This window comes from Leptonychotes weddellii, chromosome 8, assembly GCF_054177405.1.
Source record: "Leptonychotes weddellii isolate Sample4059 chromosome 8, ASM5417740v2, whole genome shotgun sequence".
Taxonomy (NCBI): domain Eukaryota; kingdom Metazoa; phylum Chordata; class Mammalia; order Carnivora; family Phocidae; genus Leptonychotes; species Leptonychotes weddellii.
In genome coordinates this window covers 34,985,646-35,010,483 of record NC_138376.1, presented here as the reverse complement: position 1 = coordinate 35,010,483, position 24,838 = coordinate 34,985,646, and the positions used below count along the sequence as shown (strand labels likewise).

Here is a 24,838-nt window from a genome sequence, read left to right as displayed (position 1 = left end):
AGGAGGCTGATAGTAGAACCTTGTTATTTTTGAGCTGTCCAGCATCCCACCCCTGTTCTATGTTGAGGAAGTCTCCCCTCTATGATCCTTGGTAGGGCTACCATCTCTTACTAAGAGGCTATGGACCAAAATTTCCCGAACTAGATATCCTGGCAGCTGGGCTTGGGGTACATGACTCAGGCTTGACTAACTGAACACCACACTCAGAGAGTATTACAGAAAATCACAGGAACCGTTAGATATCACTCAGGGCAGCAGAAAAGTGATGAGTCTGATGGTTGTGGGTTCCAGTGGTAGCATCCTATTTCATTTGTTCCTACAGCATCATCTCAGAGGTCATCTTCTGTAGTTTAGACCCTCTTCATTCCAACCTACTTTCTGAAGCTATTTCTCAAAATTGTTAATTCTGTAGGAGCTACCTGCTAACTTCCTTATATGCTGCTTTTCTGCTAGTAGCCAAGAGCAGTTTCTATCATTTGCAACCGAAAGCCTATTCTGAAAGGTATAGAATTGAAACAGTGGTAGACATTGGTGGATGCCCATCCAGCATCCATCCCTCTCCTAACCCAGATACTTGTTTGCCCATCCATCCATTCTCATGCAACCCTACTTCAAGGAAAACCAACACCACTTCTTACTGGAGGAGTGGATCCAAATTGGCTTAAGCTAATCAGCATATTCCTTACCCCAGCCACAGTCATGTTCACAGGTGAACAGGTGACTTAAGTGGGCCAGTTGTAGAATGAAATAGAGGCAGTGCTTGCTACTGAGAGCCATCCTGGGAATCAGCTTTAGAATGACACTGACCTTCAGAAGACAGAGTCAGAGAGACAGGGCCCTTTGACAACCTCACTGAGGCTCTGGATCAATCAGCTCCTCTGGGCTGCCAGTGGAAGGAATCAAAGGTGACTAGGGGTATGACGCAAGGTGACTGGGTGGAAGGTGTTGTCACAATTGAGAGAGGGAGCACAGGAAGAGTAGCAAACTTGGTTAGATTAGAAGTTCAGGTCCAAAAATGGTACATTTGCTTTTCCAGAAGTATTTTTGTGCTTCATAAGTTGTTAGTTTCAAATAAAGAGCAAGACTTACCAAATACTTTCATATATTTACATGTCAAACTAAAGCCTCAGCCTTTTTAAAACAGAGTAGAGATAGTTGTGTAGAATGACCACTGTTCATAGATTTGCAGGTTATTTTTCCCATGTCTTAGGTTTTAACCTGAGAAGGAGAATGGGCTGAGATGGGGGGCATGTTTCTAGAGTTTTAACTAGTCAGAACTATAACAGTTTTGCAGTAATGTCCATCCCTGATTAATACCTATAAAGACTAGTACCTATTACCACTACAGGTCATAATCTCAGGTTTTACCTTTAGCCTTCTTTTTTGCTTTTCTGTTGTTCTTGTTAATGTAAACATTAATGATATTAGCTAAAGATTGAAATGAACAACTGTGAATGTGTATCTGTCATGGATATATAAAACTGATCACATTTTAACATACCTAAGTTATTTCAGATAAAGTTAACCATATCTACCTAGGCTTAGAACCTTAGAATCTCCTTCTCTCCCTGCCTCCCCTTCTCTTTTTTTCTGGTATCTCCATCCTGCCTCCCTCCTCATGTTACTCCCCATCCCCAGACCATTACATTGGCAGCCAATTAATTGTCAAATCCTAAATATTTTATCTCCATGGTGTTTCTCATATCCACCCTTTTCCTTAAATTACTATTCCATCTCCATAATCCATCCCCTCAGTGCCTTCCAGCAAGAGTCTGGACACAGGGCTCAATCCCATGACCCTGAAATCACGACCCTGAGATCACGACCTGAGCCGAAACCAAGAGTCAGTTGCTTAACCGACTACACCACCCAGGCGCCCTAAGGCTTTCTTGATTTTGCTGGTAGATGGAATCTTTCATCTCTATAAGAAACCCACTCTTGTCACTGGCACCATCTCCTTGAAGATGAGACTCTGATACTTTCCAATCCAGCCTTCACATCACCACTAGAATGCTTTCAAAAGTGCAGATGTGTTCATGTTCTGTCCCCCAGAACGTTAAAGTTTATGTAGCAGAGAAGTTAAGAGTTCACACTTGGAGATAAGTGGTTTAGATTTAACCTAGCTACTTCACCTGAGTCAAATGACTTCCTCATTCTCTAAGTGGGGCCTATTGTGAAGTTTAAATAACACAATGCTAATGAATTAGGTTAAACCTAATTAAGTGTTGTATGACAGGACGATAAATTCCAAGTTGCAACTGAGACACAATAAAATAAAAATATGATATTCCAAGTAGAGGTAGGTATCAGACCAATATGCAGATTTTCAAAGCAGGTGACCAAATACTAGTTAGATAGCTCCAAAACCTGAAAAGGGGATTAGCAGGGCAAAACCATCGGAGATGGCAAGATGATTCTGTGAGGCGGTTTTCTTTGCAGAGATCCATCCTGGGACTCCTGCTGGTACTTCAGGAGGGCTTTAGGATGGTGCCAGCTCCCTCACCCCTAATGTAAACAGGAGGAGGGGTAGTTTCAATGAGACGGTTGGAAAACCTGATGAATGACTCCCACTTTATTGTCCCCTTTGTCCCCTGTTATTTAATCTAGGGCTGTGTGTGTGTGTGTGTGCGCGCATGTGTATGTGAGTTAGCTAGGACTTTTTTGGTTGTTAGTGACAGAAATAGTATCTGAATTGGCTTGCAGAAAGAGGGAGGCATTGGTTGGAATAATACTAGAATATCATTGATATTCTCCTGACCCAGTTTTGGTTTGGAAAATCCTCATGAGAACTCTGACTGGCTTAGTCTGATCAGAGCCACCTCAGATGAATCCAGGATGGAAGGAGGAGGAGCAGTTCCCAGAGAAATAAATGTCCAAAGACAGGAGTGCTAAGCAAACAGCCTATTTGTTTTTCATCCCTGTCATTTTTCAAGTACATCAGCTTCTTAGGCATAGCACTGCCTCTATAAAAATGCACCATCCGATTCAGATGTGGAGGTTCGAAAGGGGAAATATGTCTTCTTAAAGGAGGGATCAAGGCAGGGATAAGACCCTGGGAACTGGGAAGAGGGCAAGGCAAAGAAGAAATGGTGATGGCTTCCTCAGCATGCCAGTTGGGATTAGCTGTCAGAGATTTGTAGGACTTCAGTAGGTGCTAACTGCTCACATACCCACAGTGATGGAATGGCTGTCCTTGAGTCTGAATGAGGGCATTGCAGCTACCACATGGCATAGGGCTGTCTGCTGCAAACTGGGGCATTTGATTTTGATTTTGTGTCCCTCATTCTCCCCTTTCAGCGTTGCTTTCACTTCTTATGGACCTCCCCTGCCCCCACATCACCATCCCCACTGCCCAGTGACCTGAGGCACCTTCATTGGCCTCACTCTCCCTTCTCAGGCTCATTCTCCTTCAGAGGGACCCGTTTTATACACTTACATCTTGTCCATGTCCCCGGCAGCACCTGTCCTTAGTCACCACTCAGAGCAAAAGGATTTCACTTATTCAGTTATTCATTCACCCAACACATGTTCATTGAGCTCTCATTGTGCACCAGGCCCCATTGTAGGCACATAGGGAAACCATAGTGAACAAGTTAGGGGAGCCCTGCCCCCATGGAGCTTGCATTCCCATGGGAGAGATAAAATGAAACTACACAAATAAATGTATACCATCAGTTAGTGATAAGTTCTTTGAAGAGAAATAAAACAAGAGGAAAAAGATAGTCAGAGGGTGCTACTTAGTGAGAGACAGATGAGGGTAGACTGCTCTGACATGGGCCATTGAGCAGAGACCTGCCTTCTGTGGAGGAGTGAGCCCTGCTAAGATGGGGGACATGGCATTCAAGGCAAGGGATGCCACCTGCAAGAGACCTGGGGTGAGAATGTGTTTGACCTGTGATGACTGGACCTAAGTGAGGTATCACAGAAAAAGAAGTGTAAATGGCTCTTAACTGCAGGAGCCAATGCTCCACTTTGCTCTTAAGAGTAATGCGAACAAAGCTCATTGAGGCCTTCTGGGGTGTGTTTAGGATGTTTTGCTTGCTCAGGTGAGAAACAGAACCTGAATTAGCTGGAGAAAAGATAGTGGTGATTGACCAGAACAATGCTGTACTAGTGCACATACAGAAAGACCCATAAATGTGTCCATAATAAGAGAAGTGCAAATCAAAACTCCACACTGGACTAAATGCATCTTGCTCACCAGATGGGCAAATGTCTAATACATTCCACAACACATGCTGCGGGGAAACACTTTCTCATAAATTGCTGGTTTGGAAGCAAAATGACACAACTTCTATGGAGGAGAGTTTGGCTGGATCTAGCAAAATCACATATACACTTGCCTTTTAACCCAGCAATTCCACTTCTGGAGTCAGTCCCAAAACGTGAAAAAGCATGAGCAAAGTCTATCCATGGCTGCACTATTTAATAGCCAAAGACTAGAAACAGTCCTAGTGCCTATCAATAGGGGCCTAGTTTCGCAAACTTCGTAAATGGTGGAATACTATACAGCTATAAAAAGGAATAAGAATATTACTATATATTACTATGGAATGATCTCTAGGGCCACATTTTTTAGTGATAAAAGCAAGACAATAAAGTGTGCAAATATGCTCTCATTTGTCTAAAAAGGAGAGGGAAAATAAACATATATATTTGCTAGTTTGGCTTTTTTTGGTAACAAAAGAATGGATAAACAATAAAGATGAAATAACAGTGACCTGTATGGGAGGGAGGAGGGGAATGGGGTGAAGGAGACAGGGATAAAAGCTCTATTTCTTTGTAGATTTGTAGTTTTGAATTTTGAACCATGCAATATTTTTTATAATTATAAAACAAAATTAAGTTTAATGGGAATGATAATCCTTATGAATTCAAAGATGTTACTTTGGAAAAAAAGCAAACAACTTTGGAAACATTTTAGAAACAAATGAACCTTACAAAGTAAATGTTTCTAAAAGTAACAAATTTTGAAACCAATGAACCTAACTTTTTATCCAGTTGGTGGGATAGAGGAACTATTTCAAATGACTGTAAGACACCGTAACTTGTATCTCCTTTATGGGATATACCCAAAGGGGAAAAAGAACTGGGAAAAAAATCTTAAATTGTTCCTTGTAGTATTAATCATGTGATTCCAAGGCTGCTGTACAGATAGTATGGGATAAGGCAAATGAATAATTATGTTTTTGGTAATGACCAAGATATTTGACGTAGAAGAAAGGGGATACAGATATAAGACTGATGCGTCTCAGCAAAAACACTGTAGTCTTGGATTTGAAATCATCAGTCTGAACTCATATGCTATCTTTTAAATACATTTATATAATTCCTAGCTCTGTCCACTGAAATGCTTATAAACAATAACCAACCCGGTGCGAAGAGCACCTCTCTATAAGTATATAAATTATGATCTGAAAATATGTTAAAATACTTGCTAAATGGAACTGAGGCTCCTTGGAGAAATTGTTGATTCTTTATCTGAAATAGGAAATGGACAAGATGAGCCTGGAATATCTTGTCATGCCAGAAGGAGAGGTAGCCCTCGAAGACATTGGGATTGTGTCAAAAGGACACCAGAGCCAACCTGATTAGGCTCTCACCAACCAAAATGGGCAATTGAAGCATCAATAAAATAAAACTACAGTGGATTTAAACTCACTATTAGACTCTCACCAGCCAAAGATGGGCAATTGAAGCATCAACAAAATAAAACTACACAGTATTTAAACTCACTAAATATATTTAATTCATGAGTTCATAATACTTAAAAAAACCTCAGTGATCTTCTTTGAAGGATAATAAGGAAACAAATTATTTTTAAAAACTAGCTAATAAAGGAAAAGAGTAAAGTGTGTATTTTGCCTGTCTCACACAAATGTAGATGAGTAGTTCCTCTTCATGGAAGTAGTCCATGAACACATGAAGAAGGAGTACCATTATTCTGCAAATCCTAAAGAAAGAATGAGTCTAGGCATTTGCATTAAAGGAGAGACAGCCTGGCATTACCTACCCCCTGATGGAAGAACACAATACCATCTAGGAAGGAGGTCCTGCCACACCTGAATCCATCAGTCTTCTGAATCTAACAGGAGCTACAGGTAACAGAGAAACCAGTTAAATGACACTGTGTGGAGCTCATCATGAAAATACAGACTGGGGAAACTAAAGGACAAATGACATGATTTCATCATCAACAGCAAACTCCAAGGAAGAAGAAGAAGAAAAAAAAGAAGGAATGTGGGAGAATTCTATAGATTAAAAGAGACAATGAAGACACCACAGCTTGGATCCCAATTTAGACCAACAAACTTAACAAATGAAGGAAAGAAGGAAGGAAGGGGACAGCAGATGAGACTGGGGAGGGAGCAGAGAGTGGATGAGAAGAAAGAGAATATTGGTAGTTTGGAGCAATGTGCACACTGGCAGGATATTTGATGATATACTGAGGAAGTAGTCTTTCTTTTGGGTTGTGTGATGATAGGTATTGTGATTTCCAAAGAGGAACCCTTATCTTTTCGAGATATATACTGAAATATTTACAGGTGATAGGGTCAGACATCTGTTTCAAAATAACTGGGAGTGAGTAGGGACATGAAGCAGTGATCCTCAGACTTGGCTTTGCATTGGAATCACCTGGAGGGCTTATTAAAATACAGATACCAGCCTCGCCTCCAGAGATTCTCATTCAGTCTTGGGTGGGATTCAAGAATTTGCCTTTCTAGCAAGTTTCCAGATGATGCTGATGCTGTTGGTGGGGACCACACTCTGAAACCCACTGGCAGAGAAGAAGCAAGATTGGCCCCCAAAGTTATTCTTGCATCTGACTGGTGGGTATGTGAAGGCTTATTATTATATCCCTTCTAGTTCTGAATATGTTTGAGGTTTTCGATGGTAAATATTAAAAACAAGTGATACCAAAAGACATGTAGAGGAGCAAAGCCTTTGACATCCCATAGCTTTCATGGGAATATCTGTGCTTATTAGCAAGGCAGATTTGGCTTCTGCCTCTGGATTAAAAGATGCACATCTCCTCCTGCCTACTTAGAGGTGACTGTAAGAATTGCCTGGCCAGAGGGGCAGGAAAGTGATCTTTGTCTAAAGGGTCTGCATCATGTTGCATCCATTTTCTTAACGTGGTCAGTCATTGGAAGAGCAGTGGTTTGGATGAATTGTATGATTTTATGGCCACTTCTGCTGGGAAGGGTGCTCCTGAGCAGAGCTGTGCCAGGATTCAGCTGTCAGGAAAGGGGGTGATCACAGAACTTCTATGCCCCTATACCTTCCTGCAAGGACCTTCCTAAAACTCCTAGATCAGAAGGCACCTCTTTTGGGTTGAGTCCCTCTACTTGTCTTTTAAGATGCATTCATCCATTTACTTATCCATTCATGCATCAGATATTTAATAGAACACCTCCTAAGTGTCAGGCACTCTTCTAGCCCTTGAGAAAAGCAGTGAACAGAATAGGCAAAATCTCTGCTTTTGTGAAGATTAAATTCTAGTTGGAGGAACAAACAATAAATTAAAAAGTGAACAGTAATTTCAGAGAATGAAAAGTGCTATGAATAAAATTAAAATGAAGGTGCTGGGATAGGGATTGATTCTGTGTGTGTGTGCACGTGCATGCATATGTTTGTGTACACATTATATTTTACGTGATCAGGGAGAGTTTCTCCAAGGGGATGGTATCTGAGCTGAGAGATGGATGATAGGAAGGATCCAGCCATGAAGAGATCTGGATATGTTCAGACAAAGGCAATAGCAAAGTACAAAGGCCCTGAGATGAGAAGGAACTAGGTGCTTCTTTGGAATGCAGAGAAAACCAGTGGGTCTGGGACATGGAGAGCACAGGGGAAAATGGTATGAGATGAGATGGAGAGTGGGTAGGAGCCAGGGTATGTAGGGCCTTATAGTCATCAGCCAGCGTGCTTATATACATACCTCAGACACCTCCAAGCCTGTCAGTCATCTCCCAGCTATAAAAAGTACACTCTATCTAGAGAAACAGGACACTATTTTAACATGGAAGCCCCTTAGGAGCTCTGGTCTATAGGAAAATGACTGCTTTTGTAGAGGCAATTGAGTTGTATTGTATATCCAATTTGTTGAACCAACCTATTTTAAAAGCCCAATAATTTTATTTTAGAATCACCATATGCTCTCAATGCATATAATTCCACCCTAAAAACACCATTTACTCAACTTAATACTCGGTCCCCTTGTTAAAATACAGATTCCTCTGTGATGGGTAATACTCTGAGTTATCAGTCATTTCATGCTAATATAAATGAGTTGATAGCTGTATCCTTGAAAAGAGTTTTAAGAGAGGAAAGCATAAAGTTAGTGGTTTCTGGAGCACAGGAAGGAATCTCCAGTGCAGAAACAAATCAGAATGGAGAAACTAAGGATGCATCAGAAAAAAATACTTTCGTTACAATTTTGAGTGGGTCTCTGCCTCCTGGATAGACTAATGTCCTCCTGCCAAGACTTATCATAGCACGGCTGTTTTTCTTGAAATAACATATGTGAGTCCTTTCTAGCTCTTTCCTACATAGAAAGTGTGAAAGAATGCACAGATCCCAGTGATTACAATGCGTTGTTCCTACTGCCCTGCTGTTCCTTGTTGGGCTCTGGACATGCATGCTGGACCTAACCTCTGCAGATGAAGTGTTTTCAGGACTGAAACAGTGGTCCGCTGCAGGCAGCTCAATCAGCTGATGTGAACAGACCATAGGCATCGCTTCCCAACTTCACATTCAAGTGACTTCATATTAGTTGCTTGCAATCAGCCCTGATAAGAATATTTACACCACAGAAATCAGCAAACACTACACCCTGGGCTTTTCTTTTCAGCGAGCTGATTGTTAGACACTTACCAGCACGCCGCTGGTGTGAAATTTTACAAAAGTCAATTTTAGCATACGCCATGGCATATGGAAGGAGTAGTGATGTCTGTTTTGCCTCTTGAACAGATGTCGATGGTATTCAAAATTATATTCATCTTTGTATATACTTTACATTTTGGCTATATTTATGTATATATAAGCTCCATATATGTTCTCAAAAACTTTTCCTGGCATTCCATGGTCAACTGGGTAGACACTAAGGGTCCCTCAAGGCTTTGAGTCATCTGTCTCTTGTTCCCTTGTCTACCCCTGGCTACAGTCAAATTTGAGCTTCAGTATGCCTTGCCCCTCAAATAACCTATTCTTTTTTTGGTCTGAGCACTTCTAGTCTGCTGCCCCTGTCTGATGGGCTCCCCTCACCTTCTCTGTCTACCCCTTCTCTGTCTACCATAGCCTTACCCATGTTGCAAGATCAGAGCAGAGGCCATGTCCTCCTTCTTGATGCTCACCTGCCACAGCTGCTTTCATTATCCATTGCTCTTCTTCCAGGGTTGCCACTAAATGCTGTCTGTAGCTCCTCAGCCACCATCTCGACGGCCACTGGCTCATTGTATAGATGTTTGTCTCCATGTCTTATCTCCTCTGCTGGATTTTAAGCCCCATGAGGATAGTGAATTTTGCTTATTCATCATTTTACCCTTAAGAGCATCTGGTGCAGAGCTTTGCATATAGTCATCACTCAGTAAGTGTTAGTTAAATTATCTGCATATATGACTTCATATTCCCCATAGTGGCCTGGACATCATAGTAAGTGCCACACAGACACACACAGATACACACAGACACACCCACAAAATTTCATCAGTCTAAATATTTGTATTTGTGGACTGCTTTCATTTAGCATGGGAAATCTCTTACTGAAGGGGAACGGACACTAGGTCCAATTGTAATCCATTGAGGACCAACCACAAAACTTGTACTTGTGGTCTGAAAAGTCACCTTTCTCATCTGCATGCAAAATTGGAACACTTTGTCCAATCATGTGTTAGAAAGGTGCCAATCTGATGCTCTCATGGCCACCAAAGATGCCACCGCATTCCCAGGGGGAACAAATCCTGCGAGAATGTTAGTGAGTTCTACTGGGACTTTTACAAAACTAATGATAAAATAAAAACTCATCTGATATTTTCTCTTTGCTCATCCCTGCCGTCAAAGAAGGCTATTCCTGTTTAGTTGATTCATTCATTAAACAATTATTGCCTTCTCTTTCCACTCTGCTCAAGTCTCAGATACAAAGATGAATTATCCATGGCCCTGCCCCTCAACGATTCACAATCAGGAAGAGAAACCAAAAAAAGCAACCAGACACGTTCAAAGTCTCAGGCGAAATAGAGCCCCGAGGCTCTGACAGTGACCCACATCAGTGCATTTGCCCATTAGATTCTGCCATCTGTCCCCACATGAGATGTTTGCTGTAACTCCTTTTCCACGATTGCTTTTGGTTTGAATGACCTTGGAGATAGTCTGAAATCTCGTGCTTGGAAGGGTGCTTTTAGAGTTACTGGTCTGCACTTACGTGCTTCAAATAGAATTTTACAAACCTAATCTTCTCCTACCAGGCCGCCTAAATGACTGACGACCAGCTCTTTAGTCACTCCAAGAATGGATTTCTATTCAGCCCGTGCCTGGGATGCATTAGGATGTCCAGAACATGTGTGGCTGCTTAGCGGCACAGGGCAATGAGCAGAAGCCAAGCAATTTGCAAAATGCCTCAACTTCCTGCTCATCTCTGAGGCAGAAAATTGTCACACCTTAACCTCAGGAGGCTCATCTGCAGAATTATTTACCCACCCTCCCGAAGCAGAGCCTCTCGTGTCAGATTCTCCCCCTTGCTTTTTGCAAACATAAGCACTCGGCTGAAACAACAGCTATGACTCAGTTCCTAGCGAATGCCGCCTGAATTGATTTAGTCTGAGTTCAGATTTAGCACATAATCATGTTCAATTTGCTCCACTGCACTGCCTAGAGATAAAAGGCTTGGGGGGAAAAAAATAGCTTCAGCTTGTGTCAGTCTTGGTGGTGATGTCATTGCCGTGAGAGAGCCGGGGCCGTTCATTAGTCTGCTGTGCAGCCTCAGACGCGGGCTGCGTGCGTGCAGAGGGAGCGGGCTCCAGGTGCCGAGCGCCGGCGATCCCCAGGGCGAGGCGGCACCCGGGGCCGGCCACGGCCACATCCACCTGGAGGCTCTTCCCATCACGCACAGCTCTGAGGTCGCCTAGCTCTTGATTGAAAATTCAGGAGGGGGAATGCCAGCCCCTAGCATGGACTGTGATGTTTCCACTCTGGTTGCCTGTGTGGTGGATGTCGAGGTCTTTACCAATCAGGAGGTTAAGGTATGCACCTGCAATCTTCCTTTTCATTGTTGCTGGTAGTGAAGCTGCTCGGCAGAGCCTTTTTTTCGCTTAAGGAGACAGGCAGGACTTTGGTTAATAGTTTTCAGCTCACAGTCTGCGCTAGGAATGCAAGTGGGGAGTGCATGCCTGTGTTTAATTAGAATAAGTTAGAAGAGGGACTGGCACATGAATTTCGAATGTGATAAGGTCCACTATTGTCTGGTTTTTTTTTTCTTGTCTCTTCTATTAGGTGACCCCCACCCCCACCCCCAGGCATCCCTTTCATAGTAGACATGTTTTCGTAGTCTCGTATCTGTGTGTCAGTAAGGAGAATTTGCCAGTCCGTAGTGTTGAGAGGGGTATTGATCGCGGATTCAATGAAGAAAGCACACATAATAAACGTCGCACCAGGACACCCTGAGAGTGGGACAGTAAGCCCTTCAGGGCCCGTCACTGCACTGTGCCATGATGTGGTCTTCCAGTGGAACAAAAACTGTCCTACAGATGACAGGTTCAATCTCTAGCTCTCTGGAAATCAAAGTTGCAGAGCAGCTGCTGAAATTTTCTTTGTCAGGCAAAGGAAGCAAGTCATTTTCCCTCAGCAGTTGTCCATCAAGAAAGTTCAGCCGTAAATAAATTTGGCATCTTAAGATGTAGGACTCCAGGCTGTTGGTCCCCACAGATTGTCTGCAGCAATCATTTAATTGTCTAGGTAATTGTCCCCTGATGATAGTCGGTCTTTTTTTTCCCTCCTCATTTGGTTTTATATTATGAAAAAGAGTCCATGCTTGGAAAATGGGGATTTTGCTTTCTTCTCTCGTATGGCAAAGAAGAGCTAGCAGAAGCCTCTTACTTGAACAGTTCACACAGAGAAAGGACAGTTACTCATTGTGTAACGGGAGGAAGCAAAGGGGAATTACAGTGCATAATCATTTTCCGCCTTCACCTTAGTCTGTACTCAAAGGAAGACCCTGCATTCTGCATTGTTGAGTGTGTGTAGGTGACACCCCGGGGCTTGGCAGGTGGGGATTTATGCGTTCACTAGCATATCACTAGCCTAACACTTGGCTCTGTCATTCAGGACTGCGGTTTCGAACCCTCTCTTGACATGGATTCAAGAATCCGGTTTGTTGTTCCTGCATATTTCAAATGTGTGGCTCCGTGTTTACCAATTCTGCCGGTGCTGTGCCTGTGTCTACCACCTGTCATATTGAGGTTCGGAAAATTAGGATAGCATGGTTTGGTGCTGCCTATGATTGTGTCCGAAATGGAAACGTGCGTGCAGAGACTCCTGGTGCTGCCGGTCAGACCTGCCGTAAGCACCCCAGGAGAGAGAGCAGCCATGAAAGCCCCTCCGGTTTAGAGCCAACTTCCAGTCCCGTGCAGGTAGCTGGATAGAGAGACATCTTCCAGCAACTGCTGATACAGAATTATGTGTCTGTCGAGTCAAACTTCCTAGTTCCCCTCTGTCCTTAACAGTTATCTGTTGATTACATGTGTGCTCTGCAAACGTCATAAGATAATCTGAACTTTTTTTAGTCCAAGAAATGATAGTGAGAACATTTTTATTCAGGATCTGCAATATGCCAGGTATTGTGCTTATTCAGGAAGGAGCTTAAAAATATGCTTGTATGACAGATGGGTCTGTAATAAAGACATATGCTATTTCTTAAAGATGGAGTGTTTTGTGGAATTAAGGGGACACAACATTCCTACAGCTGATTGTCCTTGAGTGGCTGGGAGGGCTTTGTGGAGAAAGTGATACTTGCACTTAAAGGTGGGTAGATTTTGATACAGAAGAGGGGCGGCACGGGGATGGAAAGCATTCCATTTTGCAGTCGGGTGAGTCAATGCATTTGACTGCAGTAGGTTCTCTGTGAGGGATTGGATGGGAAACCGGGGAGTGAGTCAGGGCCAGATTATAACGCAGCTGACACTGTTCATCAGAAATGTATGGGTTTTTCTGGCAAGACTCTCCCCAGAAAGATGTGTTAGATGTCTTTACTGCTAGACACCACTGAATCACAGTGGATTTGTTTCTTTGCGGCAAGTTACCTAATCTTTCTTGTGCCTTATTTTCTCACCTGTAATGTAGCTATAATAGTAGTTTCTACCTCATTGGCTTGGTAGGAGGATTAAAGAAAATTATACATGTGAGATAATTAACACAGTGCCTGACACGTATCTAGTGTTCAATAACTGTTAGCTCTAGCTGTAACTGTCCCCGTCATCTTTTTAGACATCCTCTGAAGGTGATAGGTTCCTTTTGCCAGTTAACTGGAATGTCTTAACTCCAGCTGAGTTTACAGTGATAATCCAGGACACTGAACCTCCTTTCCCTCCCAAATCCCCAAACACACACACACACACACACACACACACACACGCACACACACTAGCAACTTAGAAAACACAGCACTTCCTTTTAGACATTTAATGTAAAACGGTGACATTATTGGGGCGCCTGGGTGGCTCAGTCGTTAAGCATCTGCCTTCGGCTCAGGTCACGATCCCAGAGTCCTGGGATCGAGCCCTGCATCGGGCTCCCTGCTCGGCAGGAAGCCTGATTCTCCCTCTTCCACTCCCCCTGCTTGCGTTCCCTCTCTCACTGTGTCTCTCTCTGTCAAATAAATAAATAAAATCTTAAAAAAAAAAAAACGGTGACATTATTATCAAGCAAAGATCTACTTTGTGCTTATTAAAAAAGGGGAAAAAATGCACAAACTAAGGCAGGCCAAAGAGGTTTGTTGAGAAAAACCACATGTTCCTTGTTTAGAAGTGAGCATTGCTTCTTGTCAGGAAGAGATGTTCAAATGTAAAATTCTGGCACCGAAGTTTCTCCAAAGGTAAATTTCATTAATTACCAATCTTTTATACATGATGGAGCCAGGAGTTCCTTTCTTCAAAGTCTTTAATATTTAGTGTTAGAGAAAAGGGAAGCACTTGGGGCGGGGGGCATTGTCTCACATGCCTGCAATCCGGCTTGCTTGATCTCAGGCTTTCTTGCGTTTTACAGACTCTCCCTTTATACAGGTAGTGCCCTTGGGAAAGCAACCACACCAGGGTTATGCAACCAGCAAGCACTCTTCACAAGTGCAGTGGTTTATTTGAAAGGAGTGGAGACATATGCAAATCTAACATCCTATTGCAACTTAGAAGACCTTATCCTCAATGGGGGATCTCAGCTGGTTGCATTGAGGTCCGTTTGGGCTCCAATGTCCTAAATTTCATCAAAACTGCTAGAGCAATAGTACCAAAAAGAGGGGGAAATCAGGCAAATAGAGTTCTGCCATATTTGTCTTTCTCCAGATACTCCATTGGTGGTAGTATGAACTTAGCTGTCTGTCTTATGGCATAAGAATGCTCAGACAGGGGCACCTGGGTGGCTCAGTTGGTTAAGCGACTGCCTTCGGCTCAGGTCATGATCCTGGAGGCCCGGGATCGAGTCCCGCATCGGGCTCCCTGCTCGGCAGGGAGTGGGCTTCTCCCTCTGACCCTCCTCCCTCTCATGCTCTCTCTCTCAAATAAATAAATAAATAAATAATCTTAAAAAAAAAAAAAAGAATGCTCAGACAGATGAAGAAATTTGAAGCCCTCCCAATAGAAGGAAAATGATATGATGAAAGGTAGATTGTGTGTGTGTGTGTGTATACGTGTGTAGGGTTGGTTTTGTACGGTATTCTTCCCATATTTCTGAGAATGGTCTTCCTCCTCCACAAGGAGCCAAATCCTTCGAAAAAATGAAAGGGCTCCAGATATGGGTAATGAAATTTATATTTTGCTTTAGTCCAGTGGTTCTTAACCCTGCTTGACCATTGGGATCCCCTGGAGAACTTTTAAAAATATTGACAGTGCCCAGGCCCTAAGCCCAGAACTTGGCCGGTGGGAATGGAGCCCAGACACAGATTATCCTATAAAGTCAGAATCTTGTCTCTTCTAGGCTCAGATGGATGCAGGTGGGGTCAGGGAAGAATTACCTAGAGTAACCTCTGCTTAAACACTTTGACCCATATCCCCCAAATGAAGATTTGGCATATGCAATTTAGAAGCAGTGTCTCCAAGCTGTCAGAAATGTTGAGACTCACCCAACATTTTTTGACCAGTTCACCACACCTGCAGTTCTTCCACCTGGTTCCCAGCCAATGATAAACACTCTTCTCCGCTGCTGGCCACGGTGGGTGCCTTCCCAGAGCTGCAGAGGCAGCCTGCAGAAGAATGTCCCCCCTCCCCTTGGGGCAGCCTAGCCTGGGGCCATCCCTTCTCTGCAATGAAATCTTCCCCTATGGAAAAGAGGTGGATGCCTCCTCTCTGGGCTAGAGGGCTTCTGTTTCATATTCCATGGATCCAGTCTTTTGTCCATGGACATTCATATGGGGGACAAGGGGCTCACAAAGCTCCTTTCTGCTCACTGGGAAACAGGCAGAAGGCATGATAGGTCTTATTAGAAGAACAAAAGTTTCAAAGACTGTTGGAGCTAGAGATTTGTTCATTCCTTCAAAAACATGTGTATGTGCACTTAACTACTAGCCAGGCAATGCTTTAGGCACTGGGAGGTGGACAAGACAGACATCCCTGCCCTCATGGAGTGTATATTTTAACAGCGGAGGTAGATAATCAACTAGTAAACAGATAAATGTATTCTGTAATTTCAGGTATAATAAGGGCTATGAAGAAAAATGAAGCAGAGGGAGGATAAATTGTTGGAGGGGGAGTTGCTTTGGGGGTCCTTTGAGCTCCGATTTCCTAAATTTTGCTAAAGCTCCCAGAGCAATAGTAACAAAAAGAGGAGGAAATCAGGAAAATAGAGTTCTGCCATATTTGTCTTTCTCCAGAAATTCCACTGACCACTTTTTGAATGGATGGCCAGTGGAACCATTTCTGAGAGGTGACAGTTTATTTTTTTTATTAACATATAACGTATTATTTGTTTCAGGGGTACAGGTCAGTGATTCATCAGTCTTACACAATTCACAGCGCTCACCATAGCACATACCGTCCCCAGTGTCCATCACCCAGCCACCCCATCCCTTCCACCCCCCTCCACTCCAGCAACCCTCAGTTTGTTTCCTGAGATTAAGAGTCTCTTATGGTTTGTCTCCCTCTCTGGTTTCATCTTGTTCATTTTTCCCTCCCTTCCCCTATTGTCCTCTGTCTTGTTTCTCAAATTCCTCATATCAGTGAGATCATATGATAATTCTTTCTCTGATTGACTTATTTCGCTTATCATAATACCTTCTAGTTCCATCCACATGTTGCAAGAGGTGGCAGTTTGTTAAATGTCATTGTTCCAATGTCATTCAGAGATCTAAATGAAGTGAGTGAGAGAGCCATGTATAGATCTGAGGGCAAAGCATTCCAGTAGAGGGAACAGTAAATACAAAGAGAGGCTATCTTATTTGAAGTTCTTCTATTTTACCCAGCCCCTCATTTAGCCTATTTCAACCATTCATTCATTTCAGGGACCTACTGAGGCTATTAATATTTTATGTCATTATGTATATTTTTAAAAGATGCTCCTTTCTAGAAACTGTGCTTAAGCAGATTTCCTCATGCTACATTTTATGCATGTTGGTTCTCTCGGGTGAGGAAGTAATATAAGCAGAAACTTGTTCTCTGCATAATAATTCTTCCTATGCTTGGAATCTTAGGATTGCTATAGGACTTCCCCTCACCCCCCATTTCTGAAAGGCCAGGGCCTTTTAAGGTAACTCATAACTCCTATTTTCTCTCCTCTGCTTTTAAAAATGTGCCAGTATCCTTCCAATCCATGTAACCTTGGGCAAATCTCTTAACTTTTCTGGACACATGATAATCATGCTGAGAAAAATGCTCAATGCTTTGTGTATTTTGTTTTCCTTTTCACATAATAGTATGAGGTGACTGACTCATGGTCTGTGTCATGCTGTTGTGTGAGTTATGTAAGAAACCAGCACATCGAGGCCACTTAATACAATGAAATCTCTGTCATTTTGAACCACTGCAAATTTCAAATTACTTGTTTTGTTTGGCGGGAGTCGTAGGAGGAGAAGGATGGAGCAGAGCTGGTATGATACACTTTCTACTCTTCTTTGAGGAGAGACAAGTGACACAAGTGAATATGTGGGTGATGGGTTTCACGGATTGATTTGGAAGAAATGCTATGAGTATTTGTCAGGGGAACCACTCAAGCCTCGTGCCTATTTCTCATGCTTCTCACGAACACAATGCTGGGTGGAAGGTCTGATCGCAGCCATGACCTTATGGCTCTACAGAGCTCTACAGCTCTTTCAGAGTCTTCAGAAACCATTGTGCTCACTTGGTAACTTAGATGACTTCGAGCTGTACATGATTTAATTTCAAAAATTGAAACCTTCTAGAGTATTCATGGTAACATGGAGTAACCAAAATGTTAACAGAAATTCTCATACTGTCATGGATGGCTATAATATTAAACGGCATTTGTTTCATATATCTGTCCACCTTTAGTTTCTGAAAACCAAAAGGGAGTGTATGGGAGGATGGGTGGGTTGGCATGTTCATAACAGATCTTACCTCTCTAGCAAAACAAAAACTTGCTCTTTCTCAGGGCGCCTGGGTGGCTCAGTCTGTTAAGCATCTGCCTTCAGCTCAGGTCATGATCTCAGAGTCCTGGGATCGAGCCTGCATTGGGCTCCCCACTCAGTGGGGAGTCTGCTTCTCTCCCTCTCCCTCTGCCCCTCCCCCCATACATGCTCACTCTCTCTCAAATAAATAAAATCTTTAAAAAAATTGCTATTTCTCTGATAATAAAATGGACCGGAACTGAGGCCATTTTTGAAAATAAATGAATTAATGCGAAACTGAACATTAGAACTTAACCCTAAAAATACTTTAAGAAACTTAACATTCTTAAAGGGCCATATTGAATATTTTCTGAAGGAAGTAGCAAACATCTTTCACAGAGTGGGAAGAAGTGATTTTATGCAAGTGACAGATTCTCCTTGAGAAGGTTAACAGACAGATTTCTCAGCCACCTGTCATGTTAGGAGATGACAACGTACAGTATTCAACTAAAGACATTGTCAAGCAGGAAAGTCAACTAAAAACTTATCTGTTTAAAGAGTCTTTTAACTGTTGGAAAGTAACTGAGACACTGACAGTTTCTACCTCTAACCTAAGTGTCAGATTTATTGAGCAACAACAAGGATGCCACAACATCCTTGTTAACTCATTCTCCTAAAGCAATAGATTTGAGTGTAAAAATGGGAGTACCATTTGCATCTGATTCTGTTCAAATACAACTATCCACAACTTATAATAGCCTGCTTTAGTACTTTCTGATGAAGCTTAAAATTGACAATAAGAAAGAAAATGACATTTGAAACATTTGTTATCATTTGATCTGTTTAGATTGTAAGCTTAAGAGGCATCATGACTTTGTGGTGAGCAGCTCAGCTTTCCAGGGAGGTCATAAACTCTCCAACCCACGCCTGGCCTAGAATTTCTTTATGTAAAGGGAACGTATCCCTTCCCAGCTCTAAATCTAAGCTCATTCCAAATACAACTTTAAAAAAAAGCAACATCATTTAATGAAGATTTTTTTAAATTTAAATTCAATTAGCGAAGGTATAGTACATCATTGGTTTGATATAATGTTCAATGATTCATCAGTTCAGTATAACACGCAGTGCTTTTATTTATTTGACAGAGAGCGAGAGAGAGAGCACATAAGCAGAGGGGAGGGGCAGAGGGAAAAGGAGAAGCTGACCCCTGTGGATCAGGGAGCCCAACACCGGGTTCATTCCCAGGACCCCGAGATCATGACCTGAGCTGAAGGCAGACGCTTAACTGACTGAGCCACCCGGGTGCCCCATAATGAGGATTTCAAGTGGGTAAAAGTTATGTCCTCTCCCCTCTGTCTAGAATGGAGAATTTAAAAGTAGTTGAGAATAAAATATCTACCAAGTTAGACCTTCCCTAGAAAATACTCACTATATGTGCTTTCATAGTCCTCTTTTCACTAAATGTATCTAGGTGGAAAATACACACATACACACGCACACAACATACACACAAACATATGGTGTATTGCATATATATACTAAATATTTTTCTTTCTTTTTCTTTTTCCCCCTTCCACAACCATGGAATGTTTCTTCTGTACTACTCTGGCCTGTCTAACTAGATCTTAAACTTGTCAGGGGATAAAGAGTCCAGGGACGGTGCTGATGAGCACTGGGTGTTACATACAACTGATGAATTGTTGAACACTACATCAAAAACTAATGCTGTACTATATGTTGGCTAACTGAACATAATTAAAAAAAAAAAAGAGTCTAGAGAAGGTTCCTGGCAAAAAAGGCTGAACAGAAGTCTAAACAATTCCTACAGGCAGGGGAAATACTAAGAAACCCATTGCCTTTTCTCTTATTATTATAAACCAAAGGGATGTGTACGTTCTTATAGTCTAGTAGCCCAATTACATTCTCCAGAATCCAATATGCCAGCACTGAATTGTGAACATTTTTTAAAGGTTTTCAAAAAGATCTTGACCCTTCAGCTTCCAGAAAGATGATGTTAGCGAATTTATCCTTCTCTGTTAGATTGACCATGGACCAGCTTTCATCCCTCCAAATGGCACCTTCCTTAATATTCTACTTGTCTCAACAATAGGGTAGTTTGCTGCTTAGTTGTAAGATTTTCCCCCCCATCTCTGGTGGTTCTAAAGGAATCAGTGGGCAATGTTCCTGTTGTGCATCAAAGAGTTGATTTGGGGGAGTCATTTAATAAGTTGATCATTAAACATGACAATAGATGTAAACCCCAAGAGATTTTCATCTCCATAGATCAATATTATATGTTATCACGATAAGCAATTTAGAAATTCTAACAGGGCACCTGGGTGGCTTGGTCAGTTGGGCGTCTGCTTTTGGCTCAGGTCATGATACCAGGGTCCTGGGATCGAGTCCTGCATCGGGCTCCCTGCTCCTTGGGGAGCCTGCTTCTCCCTCTGCCTCTGCCTCTCTCTCTCTCTGTCTCTCATGAATAAATAAATAAAATCTTTAAAAAAAAAGAAGAAATTCTAACAGCTCCTCCCATTCACTGAGTACTTCTAAAGGCCAGGCACAAGGCACACACCAGGTATTCCTTGACATCCCCATAAGAGACCTAAGCATCTATTTTCTTGCCCCATTAGAAACAGATTTCTGATCAGAGAAACAAAACTTTCGCACAAGATTACACAGCTAGGACTTGAAAGAACTGGGACTCAAACTTCAGTTTGCTTCATTCTTCTGCTACTAAAATATTCCTAAGGATTAATTAACAAGCCATTAATTAATTATTAGGAACAAAGATGTAAGTCTTAGAGGATCAGACATTGAACTCATATGCAGTATTTCTTCTAGTGTCCAAAACAACTCTTTGGCTTGTATTTCTTATCAGAGGCAGGAGTACTCCTTTTATAGAAATCAGTAGTTGAGATCATTTTACTTTTCTCAATAAATCTAACATTGTGACACTCCTAGGCAGAGCATTTGTTCTGGATTTCATTTTAAAATTTGTTTCAAAATCTAATAATGCCATCTCGTCGGGGAGGAAAAAAAAAGTAAAGTCTGCTGGAAAACCCAGGGGCTCACCAACAGGCTGATAACACCTGGCATGACAGCCCTTTTGCCCCTTTCCTGGTGTCACCAAATATTTTCCATCAAGGGAGAGGGGTGATCTGTGAAGTGTGGAGCAGCAGTGGTGAGAGTGTTAATCACAATAATAGTATTTGACTCGTGGACAGTGCTTTGCGAATTATGCAAAACTCCGCTTTATAGGATACCTCCAAGGTAAATAAGATCACACAGTTCATAAGGGGAAGCTGGGACTGGTATTTTGTTCACGATGCAGGATCTCACGGGGGTATCATCGTAGCCTGATCAATAGTACATCTAATAGAATTGATTTCCTCTTCTGTGACTTCCCTGTGCCTTTAGGTATTGCTAAGACAGTCCTCTCAGGCCCCCTTTCCTAGAACAGCAAAGGCAAGCAATGAGCACACTTAAAAATTGCAACAGTATATCGAGTACTTACTATTTGTCAGGCACTGTTCAAAGTGCTTTTATTCATTAATTCTTTCATTCATTCATCCATCAAATATGTATTGGGTGCCTTCCTTGTTCAAGGCCTCACACTAGACTCCAGAGACATGGAGATTAACAGTCCTCTTGGGTACAGAAGCCTGTGCTCTGTCATGGTGCAGTGTTGGCCTTTATTCCAGTCCATTTCATTTTTCCCAAAAAGGACCACGCTGTTTCGACCGCTAAAGAAGCCTCCTTCGCTGACATGGGGCAAGTGAGAAGGAAGCAAGCCCGGCCTCCAAATCAGACACCCTACTGAGAATTCTCTATTTGGCTCCTCAGACACTTACTGACTGTGTGACCTTGAGCAAGGAGACTTATACTTTGCTTCAAGTTTCCTCAACTGCACAAGGAAGAAAATACTAGTACTTCCCTCATCGGTTGGTGGTGAGAAGTACATGCATTTAAGTATATGAAAAACTTAACACAGTGGCTAGCACACAGAACAGGCACCAGTAAAGTTAGCCTTCATCACCACCACCATCATCATGCTCAATAGTAGTAGACGTCTTTTTTTTTTTTTTAAGATTTTATTTATTTGAGAGAGAGAGAGCACAAGCAGGGGGAGCGGCAGGCAGAGGGAGAAGCAGGCTCCCCATTGAGCAGGGAGCCCGATGCAGGACTCGATCCCAGCACCCTGGGACCATGACCTGAGCCGAAGGCAGACGCTTAATCGACTGAGCCCCCCAGGCGCCCCAGTAGTAGACTTCTTATATAGTTTTGGGTTATCTTGCCGGGGTAAGATGTGCCCATCATTATGTCAGACTCTTGCCCTGCAGTTTTCCACTCCACTTTGCACTTCCTCAGTGACACTCTGAGGTCACAGAACCAGAGTGGGAAGCCACTGGCTCAGTGAAGGAGCAAGGAGCCACAGACCCAGATAGGCGGCAAGGATGCTGTGGTTGTCGGGCTGTGTCTCTTCCCTGCTTTGTGACTTTTCTCATCCAGATGTCCCTAGGTCAGTTCCCCCCTTGAGAGCAGGCAGCAGCAGGAAATGAGGTGTCTGGACAAACAGGAAGTATCTCACTGTGCAGCCACTTGGGGTTGGGGGGGCGGGGAAGCCATTCGGAAGTTGCCTAGATGACTGAGTTAATGGAAAGGGAAGGAGTCTGGAAACCCCCCGCCCCCACTTGACTAAAATTCAGAGGCTCAGTGGTTCCCATCTCAGAACAAAGCCCAAGTCCTTGCTGTGGTCCTCAAGGTTCATCTGACCTTGCCCCAACTGCCTTGTCCATCTCATCTCTTCTGTATATTTCTTCCTCTCATTTGACTCAAACTACCTTGCTCCCTGCACGTGCCAAGCATCCCCTTTAACTTGTGTTTGCTGTGCCCTCTGCTTGGAATGGTCTTCCTCCTGGTGGTCCACCTGGCTTGCTCCTCTGTTATGGAGCCATTCCTTGACCACCCAATCTAAAAGAACACAGCCCGGGGTGCCTGGGTGGCTCAGTTGGTTAAGCATCTGACTCTTGATTTCCGCTCAAGTCATGAATGCAGGGTTGTGAGATCAAGCCCCACGTGAGGCTCCCCGTTCAGTGGGGAGTCTGCTTGAGATTCTTTCTCTCCCTCTCCGTCTCTACTCTTCTGCGGCTCTCTTTCTCTCTCTCTCTAAAATAAATAAATAAATCTTAAAATAAATAAAATAAAATAAAAGAGCACACAGCCTGCTGGTCACTCCCCACCCCATGCCCTGCCTTGCTTTCTCTCATGGCACAATCACAAGGTGACATGCTCTGAGTTTATTTATTAGGTCATTGTCTATAGCCATCCCCTCCTACCAAATGCAAGCTTCATGAGGGCAGGGGCTTTTCCCTTTGTCCACCGCTGTGTTCCTAGAGACTGTCACGCGGTAACATCAAGAAAATGTGTGTTAACAAAGGAATGATAGGCTCCAATTCTCAGTATCCTTGAATGTGCAGTTAGGCCACCTTCTTTGAAAGGAAGTGAAGATTGGGGTTTCCAGATAAAAGGCCAGGTTTAATAAGCAGTCGGAGAGAGGTATGTATAGAGGAATACAGGAGTTTAAGGTAAGATGCCCATTAACATAAAGAGAGGTTGAACATAGAACCTAATTTTTTCAAAATATATTTAAACACCTCTCTCTGAGCAGGAATTTTAAATGGGCTTATAGACTATTTTCACCACAGTAATGCTAAACTATAATTGCAGTTCTTTCAATATTGACCTTCACTTCTCATTTCTATTTTAAAACTGCAGAGATAGGTGGAAATTAGATTAATTACCCAAGCTGAGCTGAATTTCTCTTTTGCTTAATAGGCTTCTTGCCCTAAAAACTTTGTATCCTGCCATGTGCACCTACATCTGACTGCTTATTACCTTGTGTCATAAAACTAGTAAACAGTTCTGTGATACTTAAAACAAACAAAAAAGAACTGAACTTAAAAGTGCTACTATTCATTGCCTGAATAAAGAAGCAGTAGATCTGAATTATTAATGAGCAGGTTAGTGGATGGTCTATTTTATATTCTCACATTGTAAGGAAGCGCTCCATACTTTATGGTGCTCAGCAAAATAATATTCTGTATTTAAATAACACTTACCCTGTTATTAACAGCAATCAACATTTACGTAAGCCTCAGAGGACTGAGCCTTCTTTCATTGAATGCTTATTCATGCCAACCCTTTGATGCAGGTCGGAAGTATTCTCTCAATGAGGAATTCAGGTTAGAAGTGTTCCCCCAGATTATGTACCCAATCAATAGAGACTTTTTAAAGTTTGCTTATTTTTCTTTCACATTCTCATTGCATAGTTCCTGGAGGTGGAACCAAGAAGCAACTAGGTATAATGATTTAGTGGAAAGCAACTTGGTCTTTGGAAGCAAAAAGACCTGAATTCATGCTATGTCTTATTTATGGATTTTCTTATTTATGTAAAGAAAAGATACAGATTTAGGTTAAGGGCTATTGGAATATACATTATTACTGATGTCTGTGAGGCATCTCATCCATTCCTCCCATATTTATCAAAGATGAGGGAGCACTTGTTAGATAGTAAGCACTGATTCCATACTTGGGAATTCAGGAATGGAGACATGCCTCCCGCCATCAAGGAGCTCACAGGTTGATGGAGAAGTAGAGGTGGTAAATAGATACTTAGAGTTTAGAAAACGCTATGGTTTGGGTAAGCCTAGTGTGCTTTGGGAATCTATAATAGGGTGGTCTGGGATGATGAGGAAAGGCTTCCTCAAGGAGATAACTCTTGAATTACAGCTTTACAGTTTAAGTAGGTGTTTGATAGGTGTAGGAAAGATGGAAGTAGTAGGAGGGGGTATTTCTGGGGGTGGAAAGAGGGCCTGCATCAGAGAGTGGTGATGCTATGAAGAAGTAGCACCTGGGTAGATGCTGGATTATACAGAGGCTGGGCCCACATTATGGAGGAGTTGGACCTTATGCTTGAGTCCAGTCGGATTGGGCCATGGCAAGCATTGTAAGCAGAAGAGTGACTCATCCTCCTGCTCTGGCAGTCCTCCGGAAAGTCCTCTCTGGTTGTAGCAT

At 42.6% G+C, this 24,838-nt stretch overlaps 1 protein-coding gene across 6 annotated transcripts in view; it reads left to right on the top strand.

Annotated features, from left to right (window-relative positions):
• RCAN2 (regulator of calcineurin 2) overlaps positions 1-24,838 on the top strand; it is a 266,173-nt gene that overhangs the window by 156,834 nt on the left and 84,501 nt on the right. The window contains exon 1 of one of the 6 annotated variants that reach the window (XM_081828379.1): positions 10,958-11,240. The exons of the other annotated variants lie outside the window; for them this stretch is intronic. Coding sequence (XP_081684505.1) covers positions 11,154-11,240 — 87 coding nt within the window. The 5' untranslated portion in view covers positions 10,958-11,153. Of the gene's footprint in view, positions 1-10,957; positions 11,241-24,838 lie in introns of those variants that run through there. 6 annotated transcript variants of the gene reach the window in all.